At 48.8% G+C, this 22,337-nt stretch overlaps 6 protein-coding genes across 6 annotated transcripts; 3 read left to right on the top strand and 3 right to left on the bottom strand.

The window, feature by feature from the left end:
• The first annotated feature begins 33 nt into the window (after positions 1–33).
• On the top strand, positions 34–1,315 carry F4822DRAFT_337581 (uncharacterized protein). Its single transcript, XM_051455759.1, has 2 exons — positions 34–1,009; positions 1,078–1,315. The coding sequence occupies exons 1-2, from the start codon at positions 123–125 to the stop codon at positions 1,181–1,183; spliced, it is 993 nt and encodes a 330-aa protein (XP_051310993.1). The 5' UTR covers positions 34–122; the 3' UTR covers positions 1,184–1,315.
• F4822DRAFT_412421 (coenzyme A transferase) lies at positions 1,187–3,410 on the bottom strand. The gene is made up of 3 exons (XM_051458946.1): positions 2,921–3,410; positions 1,481–2,848; positions 1,187–1,429 (listed from the first exon to the last, which is right to left on the bottom strand). The coding sequence occupies exons 1-3, from the start codon at positions 2,978–2,980 to the stop codon at positions 1,298–1,300; spliced, it is 1,560 nt and encodes a 519-aa protein (XP_051310992.1). The 5' UTR covers positions 2,981–3,410; the 3' UTR covers positions 1,187–1,297.
• A 362-nt stretch (positions 3,411–3,772) lies between these two features.
• On the top strand, positions 3,773–7,181 carry F4822DRAFT_438122 (Nrap protein; the record flags this gene model as incomplete). Its single annotated transcript, XM_051462482.1, has 2 exons — positions 3,773–4,015; positions 4,074–7,181. 2 exons carry the CDS (start codon positions 3,773–3,775, stop codon positions 7,179–7,181), a joined length of 3,351 nt encoding a protein of 1,116 aa, XP_051310991.1.
• A 262-nt stretch (positions 7,182–7,443) lies between these two features.
• On the bottom strand, positions 7,444–10,009 carry F4822DRAFT_337560 (uncharacterized protein). Its single transcript, XM_051455758.1, has 4 exons — positions 9,396–10,009; positions 9,126–9,327; positions 7,963–9,065; positions 7,444–7,901 (listed from the first exon to the last, which is right to left on the bottom strand). The coding sequence occupies exons 1-4, from the start codon at positions 9,806–9,808 to the stop codon at positions 7,706–7,708; spliced, it is 1,914 nt and encodes a 637-aa protein (XP_051310990.1). The 5' UTR covers positions 9,809–10,009; the 3' UTR covers positions 7,444–7,705.
• Positions 10,010–15,208: 5,199 nt separating this feature from the next.
• F4822DRAFT_445203 (zinc finger protein-domain-containing protein) lies at positions 15,209–16,439 on the top strand. Its single transcript, XM_051463355.1, has one exon. The coding sequence runs from the start codon at positions 15,270–15,272 to the stop codon at positions 16,404–16,406; it is 1,137 nt and encodes a 378-aa protein (XP_051310989.1). The 5' UTR covers positions 15,209–15,269; the 3' UTR covers positions 16,407–16,439.
• A 467-nt stretch (positions 16,440–16,906) lies between these two features.
• On the bottom strand, positions 16,907–21,901 carry F4822DRAFT_337519 (uncharacterized protein). Its single transcript, XM_051455756.1, has 5 exons — positions 21,303–21,901; positions 19,424–21,237; positions 18,407–19,375; positions 17,739–18,313; positions 16,907–17,676 (listed from the first exon to the last, which is right to left on the bottom strand). Exons 1-5 carry the CDS (start codon positions 21,380–21,382, stop codon positions 17,032–17,034), a joined length of 4,083 nt encoding a protein of 1,360 aa, XP_051310988.1. The 5' UTR covers positions 21,383–21,901; the 3' UTR covers positions 16,907–17,031.
• Between the last annotated feature and the right edge of the window lie 436 nt (positions 21,902–22,337).

Genomic DNA, 22,337 nt, shown 5'->3' with positions numbered 1-22,337 from the left:
TAGTTCTCTCTTATTTAAATAGCTATTAATATTCTCTCAATTGCTAAGTTGAAGTATCATATACCCACATCCGTCCCTTACTCTGGCACCACCGCACTATTCACTCAAGAACAATACTCACAATGACATCCACAAGCGACCTCTGGCACGACGCCCGCAACCCGCCCGCAGACCCAACACACCTATCCTTCAAGAACAAAGCCGTCCTCGTAACCGGTGCCTACGGCGCAGGATTAGGCCACTTCGCAGCCGTCAAGTACGCCGCACTAGGCGCCAACCCCCTAATCCTCGCCGTCCGAACACAAGAAAAAGGGGAGCAAGCCAAAGCCTCCATCATCCAAAAAACCGGGTGCTTACCTGACATCTTCATCATTGAAACCCTAGACCTTTCGTCTTTCGCATCCGTCAAGTCGTTCGCAGAACGTGTGAATAAGCGTGTTCCTGAGTTACATGTCATCCAGCACGCCGGTGGCGTCGCGGGGTTTAGTTATGTTCGGAGTGGTGATGGGTGGGAGATGGCGGTGCAAGTAGACTTACTATCGCCCGTTCTCTTAACTCTTCTATTACTACCCAAAATGCGCGACACAGCATCATCATCAGACCCCAATGCCTACCGCCCACACATCTCATTCCTAAACAGCCGCGCAATCTTCGGAATCCCAGAAGTCGTTGCTCCGCCCGAAGACCAGACACTGATCCAAGGATGCAACGACGAGGGTAAATGGGACAGCAGAGCGTCGTATTACCTCGTCAAGCTAGCGACATGGTACGCAGTACAGGGTATCGCGGATCTATGTGAAGGTTCCGATATCGTCGTCAACGCCACATGTCCGGGGTTGTGTAACACCAATATGACTAAGGGCCTCCCTACAAGTATCCAATTGATCATGGCGGTGCGGTATTTCTTCGTCGGGCGAAGCGCTGAAGAAGGGGCGCGGACGCTGGTGAGTGCGACGGGGTTGGGGAAGGAGAGTCATGGGCGGTTTTGGATGAATGATCAGTATCCGAAGTGAGTATCTGCCCCTTAAAGCTGAATTCCTATTTCAAATTAGCTAATAAGTTGGGTCTTACTTATAGGATGACCCCATTCCTCGAGAGTGAAAAGTCGACGAAGATGTATCATGAGACGTGGAGTGAGATCCTGTCTATTCTTCGCGATCATGTTCCCCCGGAGCTGATTTAACGGATAATTGTTGGAAGATTCATTTCGGATTCCACTATGTATAATTAATTCTAAATGCAGGTGTAGAGCCTTATCGTGTAGATTGTCAATATATACTTCATCTGCATTATCAATTTACAGCATAGGCTTGAGGTCCTCTGCTACGTGGAATGGAGCCTCGGTCTTGCTCTTTATCTCATCCACCGTTACACCGTCTGCAATCTCGATCAAGGTAAGGCCGTGCGCAAAATCAACATCGAAAACACCCTTCAGAAACGGTTAGCATTAAAAACAATAGTAGATCGGCCGAAAACTTACCAGTTCGGTGATAATCCTAGAGACACAAGCCCGACCCGTTAAGGGGAAAGCACACTGTTTGACGATCTTCGGGTTTCCCTTCTTATCTGTGTGCTCCATCGTGACAACGACTTTTGTCTCGCTCGGGTTACTGACCAAGTCCATCGCTCCGCCAAAACCTTTAACTTTTCCGGGCAACATCCAATTTGCGAGGTCACCCGTACCACTAACTTGCATAGCTCCCAATATTGTTAAGTTGATACGACCGCTTCGGATCATACCGAAACTCTCTTCGCTACCAAACACAGCAGCACCCGGCTTCAGTGTCACTGTCTCCTTTCCGGCATTGATAAGATCGGCATCTTCCTCGCCTTGCCTCGGATACGGGCCAAGGCCCAAGATACCGTTCTCAGACTGTAGCTGAACCTCAACTTCAGGGCCGACGAATCCAGGCGCAAGCATGGGCATACCAATTCCGAGATTAGCATACATGCCATTCTTAAACTCCTTAGCAGCCCTGCGAACAATTCTTTCCCTCTTAGCCGCTGTGTCGCCCGAACCCAACACTTTCTTGGCATCCGCGTCATTATCGTCTTTCGTCCACGTGAATTTTTCGATGTTCTTCTCCGTAGTACTTTGAATAACTCTCTTGACGTATATTCCCGGCAAGTGAATAGCTTCCGGCGCGATCTCGCCGGGCTCAACGATATGCTCGGCTTCAACGATAGTCATCTTAGCATTTCGACCCATAGCACCGTTGAAATTGTTAGCAGCAAGACGGAATTGGCAGTTTCCAAGCTTATCCGCCTTGTACGCCTTGACGAAGGCGTAGTCTCCGGCAATAGCGTGTTCCAAAAGATAAGATTTCCCGTTAAACACCTTTACATCCTTCGGGTACGAGAACACATCGGGTGTTCCATCGCTTTTGTTCTTTAGGGGTAATTCTCCGGTTTGTACGACAGTACCGAAAGCTGCTGGGGTGTAGAAAGCGGGGACACCTTTGCCGCCAGCAGCACAACGTTCGGCTAGAGTGCCTTGAGGTGTGAGTTCCAGCTCCACCTCTCCTGTTAGATACATTTTTTCGAACGTCTTATTCTCGCCGATATAACTAGCGATCATTTTCCTGATCTGCTTAGTCTTCAACAATTGGCCCAATCCAGAGGTATCTGTCCCGGCGTTATTTGAAACTGCCGTGATACCCGTTACTTCGGGTTTCTTTAGAACTTCGTTGATTAGGGTGTCTGGAACACCGCATAGACCAAAACCACCACATAATACCGTTGAATCCGATTTCATATCCTTAAGAGCTTCCGAGGCGGATGGATACACCTTGTTAATCTCGGCACGTCTGGAAGTTGCCGAAAATGCTCGAGCAAATATTCTAGCATGCTATAGTAATTAAATATGTCAATTAAATTGACGATTTTCGGATAACGTTTGTTTATATAGATTTTCACCTACATTTGGGCCATACCGAGAGTATGCCCTTAACGTTCTCATGCACACTGCTGCGGAGGGCATTGCGACAACACTCAATTGGACAGAGCTTTAATTCGTAGGAATAATCGATCTTCAACACGCGATATGGGTCGTAACGGGTACAAAATATATGGCTAAAATCGCTAATGACTTATATCATGATACACTAAAATATAACAAAAGGAAAGATTGAAATAAATCGTAATAATTATGGAAGATCCATGGTCTTAAAGGTAAGTACCCAGGTACGTAAGTTCCAATGTTGGTAATCGTGTTAGAATCGCTTTTCGTTCTCCGCGCTCGGCACGGAAGCTCTCTTCGGCTATGAATGTCGTTTGATTTCCCTAGTAAGTGTCTAGGTGGTCCCTTAATTGGGGAATCCATAGGTACCTAAGTCGATTAATTGCGCGTGGGAAACTGCCGGCATTGTTTATTCTCTCGCGGAAAGTAGCGGCAAAGATGAACACTTATTAAGTTATTATGTAAAGAACATTAGCCAATGCCAGTAGCCGCTCGATAAAACAGACATGGGTAGGGACTGTAAAATGAGGGGCCAACAAGGCTTAAGGGATTTAATTGGTCCGTTACCTCAGCTGCTTCAGCCATATTATGCTAAGCTGTAATAGGAATAGATGCGTCTTATCTCCGTCTTATCTCTTATCGATAGCCAAAACTTTGGGAATTTTTTGAAGTTTCAAGGTTCAAAGGACATGGAATTGAAACAGCGATGGGTCTTCAAATAAAAACAATAAAAATACAGGGAAATTAACTGGACAACCAGATCTGGTCATCATCACTTGCATTTCTCTCCAAGATTTCCGTGGTCGATCGAATATGGAGGAAAGTACAGCGAAACGACGAAAATTAAGTCACGAAAATGGCGAATCAACCCTTGAAGCAGCCAGCGCTTCCGCTGCGACGATGGGTGCTTCCGGCGCAAGCGCTTTCATCCTCGAGACGGAAGAATTGTTAAAGGAGGTTAAACTGGATTATGGCAAGACAACATACAATGTCGAAAATATGTTACGTCGCCTCAAGGAAGTAATCGAAACTTCGGAACCACATGAACCTCTTCCCGTGAGTCTCATTTCCTACGCAAATACTTGGCTGGTGTCTAATTTGTCTTATTTTTCAGATTAACGAAGTATCAACAAACTTTGAAAAATCGAATAAAATAACGATTCCATATCCCGATCCAAAGCCTGCAAAAGACTCTCCATACAAGCTCTCTTTCGATACGCCAGCTCAGATCAATATAGTAGGAAGTTGGATTCTCAAGACTGGTGTCAAATCTCAATCGGATTTAGCTATTGACATGATTGTTGTCATGCCTGAATCCATTTTCCAAGAGAAGGACTACTTGAATATGAGATATTTCTACAAAAGGGCGTACTACCTAGCTTATATCACCGCAAGCCTTCGAACGGCGTTGGCCGGAATGGCTATGGAATTTTGGTTCGATCACCTACATGGCAACCCATTATTGCCCGTAGCGATTACTCGGCCGAAGGAAGGTTCAGGCAAGTCTGGAGCATTTCCTGCGATTCGCATTATTCCATGTGCGCCAGAGAATTACTTTCCAACAACCAAGCTCATGGCTACCAGCAATGCTATCCGTCAGGGTAAAACTGAAGAGACAGAAGATGCGAAATTACCCACACCGTTTTACAACACGACCCTCAAAGCTGAAAGCCAATTTTCAGCATACCTACGACTATTACATCGGGCCACAAATTCGTGTTCTGCTTTCACGGATGCATGTGTTCTAGGACGCATATGGTTGCAACAACGAGGTTTCAGCAGTAATGTCTACGGTGGTGGCTTTGGTCAATTTGAATGGGCTGTCTTAATAGCTCTTCTTCTGCAGGGCGGTGGCCGGAAAGGAGAAGCGGTACTTTCGCCGTCGCTTCATAGCACGCAACTTTTCAAGGCGACTCTACAATACATTGTCACGACGAATTTACAAAAGAAACTAGTGATTATCGGCAAGGATCCTCCTAGTGTGGAAACATTCCGCCAACCTGCGCCGGTCTTATATGATGTCGCCCGCGGGATAAATATCTTATACAAGATGACTCCGTGGTCTATCGCAATGCTAACAGAACAAGCTAAATGGTCTCTTTCCGCAATAAACGACAGTCCACTCGATCAATTCGACCCCCTATTCATCATCAAAGTTGATCAGCCTCTTCAGACGTTCGATTTGCTACTAAGCGTCAATCTCCCAACTTCAAAAGGAGATCTTGAATCAGTTGATCGTAAAGGGTTTATTTGGGATTTCAGCACTAAGCTGTATAACATAGTAAAACGAGCACTTGGTGAGCGGGCGCAACTCATCCACATTCATACTCCCGGAGAAACATTATGGCCGATTTCAGCTGCATCTCCGAAGACAAAAGGAAAGGGTATTCTTGTCGGAATCGTTGTAGATCCTTTGAAAGCATCACAGGGTCGCGAGTATGGTCCTCCGTACGAAGAAAAGAAGGAATCGGCTAAGTTCCGAGAATTCTGGGGCCAGAAGGCAGACCTCTGGCAATTTCCCGACGGAAATATTGTCGAAAGCCTTGACTGGACAGAATATTCTATTCTAGGCTTCTCGGGAATATGTGAAGCCATTATACGGTATATTCTTAGGTTAAGGCTTGAGGTGGCTGATAGCGATCTCGAGTTCTACTGGCAAGATATACCCAAGATTATGTCTCTTGCGCCTTCGGATAAGGTTGCATTTGATGCTGCTAAACAAGCGTTCGAAATATTCGAGCAAGATATCCGCACTCTGGAGGGACTACCTTTACATGTGAAACATATAGCTCCTATTTGCGCGGATCTACGACGCACGTCGCTATCTATACCGGAATTTAACTTCCGAAAACCTCTTCTATACCCGATGGAAGTCGTGATTTCTTTCGAGGTTTCTGGAAAATGGCCTGAAAATCTGTCTGCAATCCAGAGAGCTAAAATTGCATTTTTGCTAAAAATTGGTAGCTCGCTAAAAGAAGTGAAAGAAGACGAAGTCAAGACACACCTTGGACTCGAGAACGCAACTCGTGATGACGAGAATCTGGCATTCCTGGATGTCGTTTATGAGAATGGCGCTTCTTTTAGGCTCAGGGTCCACAGCGACCTTGAGGAGTCACTTCTTGAGAGGAGAACCAAAGACCAAACTATTGAACGCCACATTCGTACAGAAGCTGCCGATCTGCTCGCTTCGTACAAGCGGATGTATACAAATCTACCACTCCACAACCAAACCATGTCCACTTTCTGCACTAGATTCCCCGCGCTGTCTCCTTCCATACGGCTTACCAAGCATTGGTTCAATTCTCATAAGCTTTCATGTCATTTCAATGAAGAGCTTATAGAATTATTCGTCCTGCAAGCCTTCCTCCGTCCGTACCCATGGCAAACTCCGACCAGTGCCATGACCGGGTTTCTCCGAACACTTTTATTGTTAGCAAGGTGGGACTGGCGTGATGAACCTCTCGTCGTGGATTCGTCCGATTCGCTCTCTACTTCGCAGCGATTAGAAATTGGCACTCGGTTAGAAGCATGGCGGAAAATCGACCCCAACATGAACCGCACGGTCCTGTTCGTCGCAACGCCCCACGACGTCAGCGGCGTCGCATACACCCAACACGGCCCCTCTAAAGTCGTGGCTACGCGCATGACTAGTCTAGCCCGATCCGCATGCAAAGCAGTTAAGGAAAAGGGCGCCGACCTTAACATCAGAAGTCTCTTCCAATCCCCATTACGCGATTACGATGTCCTACTACACCTCTCGCCCAAGGTTCTTAAGAGTATAACCCGCGGCGACGATGATACCGCCCGACGCTCGCGGTTTAAGAATCTGGATACCGGATTCGATGGCCCGCGCGCGACAACCCTCCCCTTACCCGAACACCCCGCACAGACTCTTCTCAAGCAATTAAACGCCGCGTACGCGAGTCCGCTACTCTTCTTCCATGGTGGGGCTGATGATAATGTCATCGCCGCGTTGTGGAATCCGCAATTACATCGTAGGACGTTTACTGTGCATATGCCGTGTTCGTTGAGATCGGCTGGGGCGGGGGATGGGGAGGGGAAGAAAGATAAGAAGAAAAAGGATAAGGGTAAAAAAGATAAGGAAAGGGGAGATGAGGGCGAGGAGGAATTGTTCGAGGTTAATAAAAATGCGATACTAGCGGAGATCGCGAGGATCGGCGGGGATTTGATTGAGAGGGTTGAGGTTATGGGTGCTGCGTAAGTGCCTAGGTGGATTGAAAGCTGGAGGTCGGCGAGGAGGGGGGAATATAGGATATAGAGGGATGGATATGGAGGTGTATATATGGTGGTCGGTGGTTGGTGGGCGGTAAAAATAATATTAATGAGAACATTGCGTTTGAAAGTACGTCTCTTTGTGCTGGTGATAAGTCTTAATGATTTTCTTGAATTTAGGAACCTAAAATGATACTCAAGTGTCCAGTCACGTATAGTCTACCCCCATCAATCCAATAAATAGACCCATCACTTATAGAAATAAATATGCATTCATGAAATTACATTTCTATCATAGACTCCATTACTCCATCATCTCATGCAGACATCAAACACCATGGAGTCGTGATCGTAATTGCAGTCGTAGGGGATAATCATTAAGGGGAGTTAAACATGCTAAAAGCGAAGAATTCCGTATAATGCAACCGACGGAAACGATAAAACAATGCGAAGCCCACCAAAAATGCAAACATATGTGTGAAACCAGCTACGGAAACGGGTAGGTAGAATTCATTAGTCCTCAGGAAATAATTCCTTTAGATTACTAACGAAAATCCCCCTCTCACCATCCCAGCGCTTGAAGAATTTACCCGCCATCGGCATTAAATCCTTGATTTCGGGGGGTAATACCTCGGGGCCTCCACGGAGCTCTACGACTTCTATGTTCTCCTCGGATATGACATGGTGGTCTGATCCATCAGTACCGACCCTACATTTCTGTTAGCACGTTGCGTATGTTATTGAATTGAGAATGTTAATAGGTGACTTACATGCACCGATAAAACGGCTGACTATACGTAGTCCACGGTCTCTGGGCGGGGGACATCGGATTATCGTCCCAAGTCGACGCGCCCTCGACGGTCCAGCCTAGGATAAGGCCATGGTATTCGTAGCGCCTGTGTCTGAAGACCTGACCGACGCGATACTTGACATTAACCCCCTTTGAAAGATCTATTCTACTGCGTGGTGGTTTCGGCGACGCATCCACGCGACGAATCTCACGGATCTGGTCGCGGATACGTTTGGAGGGGAGTTCACGCTCGTTGTGGTGGCGCATGGGCGGGGCGAAGATGTCGTACATGGGACACACGTACTTCTCGACAAGCCACGAGTCTTCGGGGAAGTATTCGTAGAAGTAAGTGCGTAAGTCCCCGACATCTTGTTGCCAGTCCCAACGGACCTCGTCATTCTCTGGTAGCACGGGGACCATCATTATACTTGCCCATATCATGCTGTATAGAGCTGGCTGGAGGTTACGAGCCCAGTCGCCGCGGTTGAGTTCGATCATTGGAATGAGTTGGGAGAGGGGACGCTCGTTAGTGCGGAAGCTGGTAAAGGAGGCTCGAATGTTTTGGGCGGTACGCATTACGATAAGATCCGTAGCCGTTGGTTGCAGTAGATTTTCATGGCCGGAGTTGATTCCAAGTCGGGATAGGAAACTATGAATATAATCTAGCGGAACCTCCTCATCTGATCCATACGGGTCAAGGAACATGTTCTCCTGGTTCTTGGACTGTCCTTCCGGAAGAATTTCGCCATCCAATGACATGCCCGGCGGTGATAGGACTGTTGCGTGAACATGATTCGGCAAGGCACAGGGGTATGCTTCCAGTCCGAGTCGGGACGCTATAGCCGAGTAAATCGCAGCAGAAATAATAGGTAGCGATGGATGGTGTTCATCTCGGAGGGCTCTGCCTATCAAACAGTTGCGCAGATAACGGTAGGTTTGTTCCGTAGGATCGCTCAAACCCGTCATATTGTTTGAATGAAGCCACTGGGCCAGCGCGACGGCTCTTTGTCGAGTGGTCATTCGATGGAGACTTCCGTGAGCTCTGAGGAAACGAGTGGCGATATCATCCAGAAGCTCGGTAATCTATGAAGTGGGGTGCGAAGTCAGTCAAAGGCCTAGACTCAACAGAATATTTAAACATACTTCGTCTAAGTCACCTTCATTATCGTGAAGCATGAACATATCAAAAGCACCTAGGGCACGCTCGAGGCGCATGCCGCAGTTCAGTCTTTCGCTATTCGGGGTATCTTCGCCGATGTGACGTGATGCATATTTCTGATATTTGGCCCATTCTTCTATTGCGAGGCTTCTATGTATACTGTCGAGGACGGAACAGGAGTAATATCTACAATTCATCGAGAACGATTCGCCATTAGCACATTTATGGATAAATCGCAAATTGAGCAGAAATACCTTCGCGCCAAAACGTCTTCCGTATTGTCCGAAACTCGACACTGGCTAAGAAGATAATCCTTTGCATCATATCCGTACTGGCAAATCTGTTCTATCTTTTGTAATCGGGATACACGAGAGGTGACAATGCCATCGACTAGTTGGACGATCTGGTTGTTACGTATAAGTCGTTGGATGAAGAGTCGCTTCCAGTCGGTATCGTGTATATGGGTTCTTAATCTCTCTTTGAAGTGATGTTCCGAGTTCCAGTATTTGAATGTTTCTAGACAATAACATCTCCAAAGAAGGGGTTCTTGCGCGACTCGGTTGAAACGTTTAGATAGTCGTGCGACCTTTGTCAGGGTCTCCTCCGGGGAGACGTAGAGTAGGATTTGGTGGACGATTTCGTCGGGTAGGGAATCGAGTGAAGCCATCTTTTCCTCCAATATGTGATTATCTAGAGGGCAAGGTCAACTTGCGAGAAAGATGGTGGGAAAGGGAATATAAGTATAAGAAGTTGAAAGTCGTGGGACAAGTTATCGCCGAGAGGGCAATAATTGTCCGCGCCGAATCGGGGATTACTTAGGTATGTAAAGAAGGAAGTGATGCGGAAGGGTCTCATGCGACCAACTGCGACGAAGAGAAGAGTCTAATGCGAACTGTAATGCGAATTTCAATGGGTCTGATACGTCAGGCAGCGGTAGTTATAGTGGGTCTACGTGTAGCTAGTACATTTATAGTAGCAATGTCTTTATCACCCCACCTTTGAAGAATAAAGTGGTTGGACCTCAAGGTTCTTACTATTGGTGCTAGTCCCAAATGGGATTATCAAATATATAATAAATTAGGCTAGTCCTATTGAAGGTAAAATGCATGTGCTGTCATAGCTTAAGTTTTTAAGTACCTTTTAGCGTAGTATTATAAGGTATAATCAACCTCTATTTAGAAGCTTTGGTCTCGGCAACTTTTTACACCTGCCAAAGTAAACACAAGCAAACGCGTCTTGTCCAACAAAAATAATTCCATATGTTGCGAGGTCGACTACGAATTGTAAATCTCCTCTTGTCTTTTTCAAGATAATTTACAATTACATTTTCTATACACTCGATTCAAGCCAGTGTTTACCATGATTAGCTAATTCTTCATTTTATTATCTAATTTCATGGTTATTCCAAATACGCGCTGGTATTATCGCGATATTCAATCCCACCACTGTCGCTACCATCGTCACCACCAACACCACGTATAAGGCGTCAACCTACTTGATCCACCGTCGAGATGGACGACACACCTCGCACCAACCTGGGGAATGCAACCTACCTCAGTCAAGGGCCCCCAGATTTCGACTTAACGCAAGAATCGTCTTTCCAGACCCCGCAAAAAAACAACAACATATTCCAACGTGGCGTCAATTTGCGAACACCCCGTGGAAGCAATCGCGCACCTTTAGGTGATAGAGGGAACTTCTTACCAGCAGGTTTAGGTGGTGCCGAATTCACCCCCATGCTAAAGTCCGCAACGAGAAACAGCGCGCGTCGATTCGGCAAGGAAAATACAAATGGTGTAGCTACACCTGCCCTAGGCAAAATCGACGAAGATGGAGATATGACAAACGTTCCCGTCGAATCCTCCTTATACGGTCCCTCGAGAGGCGAATCATACGTCGATGCCACACCTTTACCACATGTCGAAACTAGCAGCGCCGCATCCACACCATTAGCCGTGTTACCACGACGCGGCGGCAACAAAGGTCCTTTACAGGATGGAAACCAACTATCACTTCGAGAGCAGGAAAATGTTATCGACAGAATCGAAAAAGAGAACTTCGGTCTGAAACTCAAAATTCATTTCCTTGAGGAGGCATTGCGGAAAACAGGTCCCGGCTTTAGCGAAGCTGCTCTGAAGGAAAACACCGAACTAAAAGTCGATAAGGTCCAGATGCAAAGGGATCTTCACACATACAAGAAGCATCTAGCTTCGGCAGAGAAGGACCTTGAGGCATATCAGCAACAAATCTTGGAAGTTCAAGAGAAGGCCAAGAAGAAGTATGCTGATGAGAGCCAAAGGGCCGAGATCGAAGCATTACGACGACGCTTAGAAGACAGAGATGCCGAGATTGAAGACCTACAGCGACAACTACAGAGAGGAACTAGGGACCAAGGAGAGGTGGATCGACTACAAGATGAGATCGGCGACCTCGAGGCAGATTTGCGACAAAAAGATCGAGAAATCAACGAACGCGAAGAGGAAGTAGACGAATTAAAAAATAAGTTAGAAGATGCTGAAGAAAAATGGAAGTCAGCACAGAGTAAAATGTCCGAGCTTGAAGCGCACGCTCAACCCACCGAAGATCTAGGGAAGATAGATCAACTACAGGAGAAGATTCGAGAGTTAGAGGGCGACCTGCGCGAAAAGGATATGGAGATCAATGACCGAGACGAAGAGCTTAATGATCTAGAGGAGAAACTTGGACAGGCGGAAGAAAAGTGGCAATCTGCCCAACAGCGGATAACGGAGCTTCAACAAAATACCCAAGCGAGCGAGGAACTCGATGAGGCGAAGGGCACTATCGAGGATCTCGAATCAGATGTTCGACAGCTCGAGCAACAGCTTGAAGAGATGAAAGACCGACTTCAAACCGCAATGTCAGAAAAAGACCGCGCAGAAGCAGATCTTGAGGAACTCCAAGACGAGATGTCGAACAAGTCTCTAGTTACCAAAGGACTCTCCCGCCAAGTCGAAGAGAAAGTCGTACGCTTACAGACTGAAGTTAGCCATTGGCAGGAAAGGTACGCTGCTCTCGAGAAGGACGCATCTCAGAAGGGAAAATTCGCCACGGAAGTGAGCTCCAAAGCTGAACAACTCCTGCAACAACGGGAGTCTTGGGATCGCGAACGGCAGCTCCTTGCGTCAAAACTCGATACTGCGCAAAAAGATTTACAAACGCGCACAGACGAGAAGAACCTTCTCCAACTTCGCCATGATGCATTGGGCGATGAGTCAGCATCCCTACAACGAGACATTGCTCGGCTCAAAAAGCAAATTGACGATCTAGAACTTAGTCTCGATCAAGAGAAGACACATAGTTCGCAAATCGAACGCGATTTGAACCGCAAGCATCAGTCGGAGGTTAGCCGCCTCAATGATGGTATTGCCGATCTTCAGGATGAACTTCGCCGAGTACGCCAAGAAGCATCAGGGGGTCAGTCAGCATCAGCTTCACTAGAGCGAGAGGTCGCGCGCTTGCAAAAACGCGTTAGCGAACTCGAGGCAGACCTGGGTCAGGAGAAGTCACGCGGCCTACAAAACTTGTACGAAGCAAACGCTAAGCACAAGGAAGAAGTGGACCGTTTGAACGATGATGTCCTTGATCTACAGGATGAGATCGAGCGAGTGCGCAAAGAAGCGTCGGGAGGTCAATCTGCGTCCGCGTCATTAGAAAGAGAGGTCGATCGTTTGCAGAAGCGGATTCAAGAACTGGAAACAAGCTTGGATCACGAGCGGGCGAACGCACGAGTTCGTCAAAATACTTCTGGAGATGAATCCTCTTCGTTGCAGCGAGAAATATCCCGCTTACGAAGCCAAGTTGGCGACCTTGAACTTAATCTAGATCAGGAAAGGAGCCATGGCCGCCAAATTGAGCGAGATGTCCGTGCTCAATTGAAATCGGAGATCGAACGGCTGAACGACGATATATCGCAGCTGCACACCGACATTCGCGAGAAGGACAATCTCTTATCCAGTGATCGTGAAAAGTGGCATGCCGAGAGACGCGACCTGGAAGCGCAACGAGATCGTCTAGAGGAACGGGCCATTGGTCTTGAACGTACCATCGACCGTTTGCGCGATGCTGAAGGGACACTATCTAGCAAGGAGATGAGATTGCAAGATGCCCTTAATAGTGAAACCCAGCGCCACAAGAAGGAAGAAGCGGCCCTCAGTCGTCAGATAGACGATTTGCGACAAGATTTCGAAGAACGTCAATCTTCACTGGCGGCGCTTCGTAATGAGATTTCTGCCCTCCGCGAAGAGCTTCAACAAAGCCAAACGGAATGCCAAGTACAGGCTGAGGAAATAGAGGCTTTACAAGATGAAGTCGAAGTTCTTCAGGCGACTTTGGACGAAGAATCGGAGGATGCTGTTCAGAAGCTGACCGAAGCTGACCGCGTATGCCAAGACCTTAGACGACAGCTCGATTTAGCGAAGCGCGACCAGTCACTTAAGGCAGGCAACCTTGGTGGGCAATTAGAAGAAGCCAACCAGGTTTCTGACAATTTAAGGCGACAACTTGAAGAGACCAACCGAAAACTTCGCGATGCTGAGCGCCAATGTGAACGCCTGAAACATCAGGCAGAACGAGCGTCTCGACATGAGTCGAAGCAGTCCGATCAAAAGTTGGAAGAAGCCAACCGCACCGTCGAAGGGCTAAGGCGAGACTTAAATCGAGCGACCAGACAATCCGAGAAAGCGAATCGCCTATGTGAAGAGTTACGAGAGCAACTAGAATTAGCAAAGCAAGATCTAGACTATGCCACCCCACTATGCAGAGAACTTCGCCAGAAGCTTGACCAAGCGCGGAGTGAACGTGCCGCATACAAAGCTTCAGCCGAGAAGTTACAGGCCGACTGCGAACGACTACAAGAGGGCGCTAAAGAAGCACTGGCCTGGATCGAGGCAAAGAATGCCGAATCTTCTGATAACCCTTCTACACCTTACACACCACATATAGTCAAGAAGGGCAACAAGGCAAGCTTTCGGTATGGCGATATCGTCATGGATGTGGTGGACCAACGGGATCACGAGGCTGTTATTCGAGCAGCGGACTCAGCAGAGAAGCGTCATATTAAAGAAATTCGCGGTATGGCATTACAGATGCAATGGATGCAAGCGCGGTGGGAACGCGAAGCCAAGTTACGAAACGACGCAGCATTCGCCAAGAAGTTCCTCTCGCTGCAATTGGAGATTGCTGATGCTTGGTATGTTTCTATCCTATTTCCCCTTCCTATCTTTACTTCTACATAACATTAAACTAACACCCTCATAGCAATAAAGCAGATATCCGCATACTCCGCGGCATCCACAAACAACTCGGCATCCAATCGCCGGACTCGCTCCTCTTATCTAGGAAACGCGAAGCATCTAAAAACGCACCAAATAATCTCCGCGTATTCTTAAACGTACTTCGCGCCGTCGCACGCATGCGGATCAGCGCGAGGAACTGGGGCGAACACGAGTGCACGAGGAAGAAGCTCGTTAATGCGTGGGAAGAGAGTCAGAAAAGGGGCGTTGAAGAGGAAATTGCTTAAGCTTGCATGGTCTACATTTTCGGTTTGATTCGTCGATTTGAGTCGAGTTCTATTCTAGCATCGACCTATACCCCCCAGGTCTGGAGTTTGTGTATTCATATTGCATCGTCTGATTGACGGACAGATGCCTCGGGATTGCATTTTGGCCTTACTATGGATAATAAGGCAGATATGGCGTAAGCAGGATGGTCGGGATAGGGTAGGATAACTCATTAAGGGGCTAGGACAGTGGGTTGGATGAATAGGTACAATTGATAAGACGTAGTTTGTTTACTACGAAATCAGACAGGCAGGCGACTACCTAAAGCAATAGAAAGGACACTTAGTTTACCTAGTGAATTCTCTTATAACTCTAATTCTAAGTTTATAGCGCTGTCAATAGGTTGGATAGGTTCATCCCAAACTTCAATGTTCGGAAGTATCGAACTCATTACAGGCGGTCTGTTCTTCCCAACATTGGAAACATTGGAAGCAATATAATACGCGTCTCCGCTCACCCGGCAGCTTAAATATCATTCCTGTTTATCCAACAAAACGTACAGTACATACCAGCAATTCATACACCAATAATATTCCAATAATTGTCAAGATGTCTGGAAATTCCGAAATTCTCAGCCCCATCGATCCCGACTTCAAGAAAGAAACCCCACCGATGGGAGACCTTGAACGAAGATTAAGCCATGCCCTGTCCATTCACAGCGTAGTTTCAACCTCATCCTCATCCGCCGAGATCAACACAACACCATCATTCACCAAAATCGGCGCCGGCGCATGCGGTGCCATTTTTGCCGAGGCCGGGAAATCCCTCGTCGCGAAACTTGCCAAGAACCCGGGTCTGGAGTTATGGAATGATTACAAAATGCACACGCTTATATACGAGAAGGCAACACCTCTCGGTGCCAGGATCCGAATCCCACGACCGTATTTCTTCGTGCCGGGGGACGACGCGGAATACTTTGAAAAGCATACTACTTTGGTTGAGGCCGCGGAGGATATATGTAATTTGCCGACACATGTTCTTGTGACCGAACGGATTGTACCGCTGCCGCAGATTACGAGAACCCTTTTAATCGAGAAGTACTGCAGCCCACACCTACAACCCAGTGCACTAGCATGCGCCGGGAACCGAGATTGTCTCGTAAGGGTGTACCTAGGGTCCTCGAACGGGAAGAGTGGACGAAGTTTCTTCTCACTACGAAACTTCAAGCTCCACCTTAACCAACTCGCGGAGCTCGACCTAGACCTAGACACCATAACATCCCGCATGGCAGAAGCCCTCGCCATCATGCACTGGGCCGCGAAAACCGATGCCCGCGATGTAGAATTCGTGTTGGGACACTCAGCACAAGAGATCCCGATATCTCCGAAAACCCATGATGAGATATCCAACATGGAGCCAAATTCGTTCACAGGCCCATCGTCGCGCGTCCACGATGACTTCTTTCACCGCACAACCGAGCTATGGTTACTAGACTTCAACCAAGTTTGGCCCGTCACTATGGACCAAGCTGGTGTTGACGGCATGGTAGACGCATTCAAAGCCAATGACCCTTACTACCCAAGACCACTGCAGGAGGGCCAATTTGCTCGACGGCTTTGGAACCAATTTGTGGAGAACTACTTGAGCGTGGCAGATTCTATCATGGGCGAAATGAAGCAACTACCGCGATTGTTTCTCGAGGGAATTATTGAAGCGGAACGGGCGAAGGCGCAGAGAAATGCCTAGGATCATAATTGGACTGAATTTCGAGTATATGTTAATAAAAATATAATCATTCACTCATAGTACGCTCTATATACCTAGGTAGTGTCGCTCTTGTAATACCAGTCATACTTAAGCTGATCCTAATTCGAAATGTACCTAGGTATTCTCCCCCTTTTTCAATGTCGCTACTTACATGGCCATTCACCCATTACGGTGTCTTGGTTTCACGCTTTGACGGGTATTGAATGGGATTAAGATTGAAGTATAAGACTTCGTCGGAGCTGCGCCATCTGCCCTGAGTTCACGTCGAAAGCAGCCAGGTATGCACGTAGCCACCACATACAGATTTATACGACTTAGAGTCTCTCTCGCTTGCCTAGTAGGCGAATACGTCTAGTCCCATTTCTCTGATCTAAAGTAAATGATTAATTTTTGATATTACATGAGGACAGAGCATCGACCAAAATTGCCACCATGTTGGGCTTCATCTCTTCCATCTCCTTGCACATATTATCCCATAGACTGAGGCAATAACCTCATCTACAATCGGGCACCACCTACATCTCAAGCAAACCTTCTATCAAGTAGCAAATTAAGTCGAGTATCGAGCACAAGACTCCCACCTACAACACCCTAGCGCTACGGATCAACCGCGGAATTGCGCGAAGTCCAATAGTCTCGATCTGGACTTTCGGTCTTTGGAGCCGTCATCACGCTTGCGAGTCGTATCGCGCACCTTAGAACGACAGTCTGCCTTCTCGCACTGGTTATCAGACCACCCAAGCGAAAGGTCATCTGCCCACCAGGTTTTGGGCACATCGTCCACCTTAAGGCTGATTTGGACTGATGTAAGTCGATCAAATCCTGTGAAAACCACGGGAGAAAGCTTGCAGTGGCTCATTGAAGGACATCCTGGGACACTTGCTGTTTGCCAAACCACTTCCTTCTCTTGTCGAGATTGCTCATCAAATCGAAGTCCCGTGAAGTTAAAGACACAAGGGGATTCTTGAGAATCGCACCCAAGACTAAACCCGTTGAAGTTGAATGGGAAGCAAGACGATGATATCTGTGGGCCAACGCTGATCTTCGCTGTATCAGAGGGTACACCGGGCTCGGTAAGATTGGAAATCGACGATGGTGTGAATTGGATCATTAGGTTCCCGGAAGACGGGTCAAACGGAGCAGGTGGTGGAGGAAGAACATCGAACCCGGACGAGAAATAAAATCGATGGTAAGGGCTAAATAGTGGCATCGCCTTCGAGCCTCCTCCGAGAGGTGGAAGGTCATCGAACTATCAAAGTAACAAGAGTATTAGCCATACATCTAATAGTTATTGGGGGGTCTATCACTTACGTTGAATGTGAAGTCGCCCAGATCGGCCCGGTTCCCGCAGGCGGGAGGCGAAGGTCCGTCACTCTGGGAGAGAGACTTAGTGGTTGAAGCAGGTGAGCGTACGACGACCGTTGCTAGTGTGGATGGACCGGGTAATTCGGCATTATCTCGAGAGAAGATATAGCCTCCAGTGGTTTGAGTTGGGGCCGCATTGAAAACGCTGTTTTGCTCGGTAACGTAAGTTTCCTCGGGTAGCGTGGTACTGGTGTCTATGCTGTTTACTGTTGCAAGTAGAGCACACCATGAGAGCGTCTTCGAAGCCATCGTTACCGAAGTCATTTTCACACATTCCACCAAGGGACCGGTCGGAATCTCAGTAATCGACGGTGCGGCAACAGGCGCTGGGAAGCTAGGGACAGGAGGAAGAGACACAGCGGGGATTGACTCCGTTGGAGTGGCATTCCAACCGCTGGTCGGTACGACGGATATCGGGGATCGTGAAGGAGAGAAAGTGTTAGTTGGGAGAGCCCCCGATATACCAGAACCAGAACTCGTGTCGCATGGAACTGAGCCGCCTTGGTTTGCAGAAGGTTCAGCTGTTAAAACGAGCATAGTTAGCAACTGTTCGACTTTCAATAGACTTTCGGGGGAGCTGTCCTATTACGAAGGGATAGCAGGCATGGACTTACCCGTTGCTGTCAAAGATTCCTCTGGAATAGTCACTGTGTGTGTTGGACCGCCTGCTCTAGTAGAGATGACGGTGACTGTCTCTTGTCCTCCAGGTCCAGCTGTAAATCCAGACTGAGAGCCCGAACCACCAATTTGAGGTGTTGGATGGCCGGCTCCATAACCACCGGCTGGGACGGAGTCGGTTGGCGTACCGGCATCAGGATTGCCGCTTACACCAGCACCAGAGCCAATTCCAGATGCTCCAGGGCCACTGGATGGCTGACCTGAAGGGTTTCCTCCATAGCCCCCAGGACCCTCTGGAACTCCCGAACCTCCCGAACCTCCCGAACCCCCTGGGACGGTAACAGTAACGGTTGGCTCACCTGGCTCTCCGGGACCAGTCACAGTAACAGTGGGTTCGCCAGATCCTCCAGGTCCATTTGGAATACCTTGTCCACCAGGGCCACCGTTAGATCCCGACCCTGCACCTGTACCTGCACCAGATCCAGACCCAGATCCAGGGGCAGTCACAGTGATAGTTGGTAGATACGCACCGCCCCCATTGCTACCTTCGGCTCCCCCAGATGGGTTTCCAGAACCAAAACCGGGTGACGAAGGATTGCCTCCATTGCTGCCGCCGGGGCCTCCCCATGGATTTCCAGGAGCGGTCGCGGTAATTGTCGGAAGTGCTGGGTTCCCGCCTCCATTACCGCCTAAACCTCCGGATGGGTTTTCAGGGACGGTGACAGTGACTGCTGTCGGAAAAGCGCCACTGCCTCCACCAGAGCCGCCATTGGGGCCAGTGACAATGATTGTATTCGGGTGCGACACAGAACCGGACTCGCCCTCTGGGCATGGAGTTGTACCCTGGCCTTGCGATCCTCCGGAGTTGCCTGCCGATTCGCCGGGTCCTGAAACTGTAAAAGTCGGGGGTACACCTTGACCACCTGGGCCACCGAGCCCTCCTGAGGGATTGCCTGATTGGCCACCTGCATTTGTAAGCGTGGTACTATGTGAGGGCGACAAGGGATACTTACTTCCAGAACCTCCAGGCCCTCCAGCTCCATTGCTTGGCAGCTCTCCTGGTGCTGTTACTGTAATAGTGTGGGGAACACCCTGACCGCCAGCTCCTCCGGGTCCGCCAGCAGAATTGCCCGGTGATAGGCCTGGTGCTGTAAACGTAATGGTCTCGACGGCGCCAGGTGTGAGATTAGTGCCAGTGACGGTAACAACGAGCGGGGTGGAACTTTCTTCAGGGCATGGTGTGCTGCTAGGATTGCTTGGAGATTCTTCCGGACCAGTTACAGTGACCGTTTGGGGGTTGTTACCACCGTTGCCTGGTAGTCCTTGTCCGCCGGGACCTCCGGAGCCACCGGGGCCAGAACCGCCAGAACCGCCAGAACCACCAGGACCACTAGAGCCGCCAGAACCGCCGGCAGGGTTACTTGGGTAAATGCCTGGTGCTGTCAAGGTTACGGTGTACGGGATACCTTGTCCGCCTGGAACTTCGGGGTTGTTTGCGGTGCCGGTAACTGTGATGACCTCTGGAGTAGAGCCTGAGAACGCTCCCGATGGACCAGAGCCGCTCCCTTCCGGGCAGGGTGAGGTCTCGGGGTTACCAGGCGATCCGGTTGGGACTGTGACGGTGAAGGTTTCGGGAATGCCTTGTCCACCTGGACCCCCAGGTCCTTCGGAGCCACCGGCAGGACTACTTGGCGATTCTCCTGGGGCAGTTATGGTGATAGTCTGAGGACCACTCTGACCACCTGAAACTCCAGAGCCTCCAGGACCTTCCGAGCCGCCCGCGGGATTGCTTGGTGATTCTCCTGGCGCACTCAAAGTGATAGTGAAAGGAACGCTCTGACCTCCGGGACCTCCAGCACCATTTCCAGACCCACCTGGTGCGGTCCAAATTGTGGTCTCGGAAACTCCTTGGCCGCCTGGCCCACCTGCGCCTCCAGCATTGCCAGTAGACTCACACGGAGTTGTAGTAGCAGGATTGCCAGTGCCGCCAGAGCCACCTGACCCACCAGACCCACTACCACCGTTTGGACCTCCTTGAGAACCCGGGCCACCAGGGTATCCAGCTGACTCAGATGGCCAAACGACAACGATCGTCTCAGAAGTCTCTGGGCCATTTGGACCACCTTGGCCAGCACCACTTGGTGATCCTCCAGGGGCTGTAATTGTGATAGTACCGAATGGGGGACTTCCTCCATTGCCTCCTCCTGACAATGTCTCTGTGAAGGGATATTGGCCTGGTGAAGAAGAGATACCGAATGGGCCGGGGTAGATAGTTGTGACTCCTCCTGCATTGCCTCCCGATGGTTGAACACCTTGTCCGCCAGGGCCACCGTTGCCTGGTACACCAGAGCCGGACTGAGGACCACCAGGGCTCACAATAGTATAAGTGTAGGGGCCGCTAGAAGAACCGGTGTTGGTAGGAGCAGGGGGCAGAGTGATAGTGAGGAAATCAGTAGACCAGGGAACTCCTCCAGACGACTCAGTGTTACATGGGATAGTAATGGTTCTAGACGGAGACCAACCAATTGGCGAAGTGGAAGGCTGGAAACCATTGGTACCGGAGGAACCGAAACCACCTTGGCCACCTTGGCCAGATCCAGATCCCGAACCGACAGTGGAAACAATGGTAGAATAGACGGTGGACACGATGGTGGGCAGAACAGAAGGAGTAACAGTAACGAAGATAGTGGATTCACCAACGGGACAGGTTCCAGCGCCATTGCCAGCACCACTACCAGCACCACTACCGGCACCGTTGCCAGTGCCACTACCAGCTCCATTGCCATTGCTACCGCTTCCACTATTGCCGCCGGCGGTGGTTGTATGTCTTTCAAGGCATGTCAGTATCGTGAAATGTCAATAGTCAATTGGTTTGATCTGTCAATCACATACCCATTGCCGTATGCTTGTGCTGTGGCCGATCCTACGAGCCCGAGAGCCCCTAGGACGCCCACAAGGGCGTTGTTCCGCATGTTCGAAGTGATCTGTAATCTGTGGTATGCTTTGCAGGTGGTTGAAGTAATAAATAACGAATGACGATGGTTGAGTCAAGCAGGGTGATAATGAGAATGAAAGATGGTGAGCGATGGAGTGAGAGAATGAAAAAAAGAAGAGGGACTTAGATTGAGAAATGGGAGATGGGAAGAGAATTTGCGTTTGAAACGTTATTTCCACCGTGCCTTCCTGATCGATGTTGGATGTTTCCTTTTTTCTTGAGGATAGAAGGAAGGCGTCGATGGTGAAAACTTAATATCATGTCATGTGTCATAGTAAGGTTTCTGATATGGCAACATCGACCGACGTACATACCCCCTTCAAGAGCTTCTGCCATGCTACCCTTACTCCCATGTTTCCTGTTTTTCTCCTAGAGCGACGTAGTACTTGATGAGGTGAAGCTTTGCGGAAAAGCAACAACAATTCAGAAGTAACTCTTACGAAGCAACTATAGCTGAACTAGATGTTACTTAACACAGGCTTGGACTATTTTCATTTTTATCAATTGCCCGACCTGATATATACCCGTAAGACGCGGTGAATAAATCATGTACCCAGAGGCAGGATGCTTTCCATCTGTGAGTTGCAAGGCAGTGACGGCATCAGGAGATACTTGGACTGTGAGAATCGTGAAATGTAGCCTTGCTAGATTGATGCGGGTGGATGCCTTTGTTTCCACTCGAGTATCACTCTGAGTTTATGTTTGCATGGCACGACAACAATGTGTTGAGAATGGTAGCAGTTTCCAAGTCTTCGAGGAACACCTTCCTCTCTTGAAAAACTTTGTGATGATACTCCATTACGTAGACAAACGAGGTTGTGTAGCTCCTTCCAAAGGACGTGGAAGAATCGAAATGGGAACTAAAGGACCGTCGTACTTGCTTCCATACGCAAGTACGCATTCGCGTTAGGCAGCCGCCCTAAATTCCGATG

The sequence above is a fragment of the Hypoxylon trugodes genome (assembly GCF_022578975.1).
Source record: "Hypoxylon trugodes strain CBS 135444 unplaced genomic scaffold F4822scaffold_8, whole genome shotgun sequence".
In the NCBI taxonomy this organism is placed as follows: Eukaryota; Fungi; Ascomycota; class Sordariomycetes; order Xylariales; family Hypoxylaceae; genus Hypoxylon; species Hypoxylon trugodes.
This window is presented reverse-complemented; position numbering and strand designations above follow the sequence as displayed.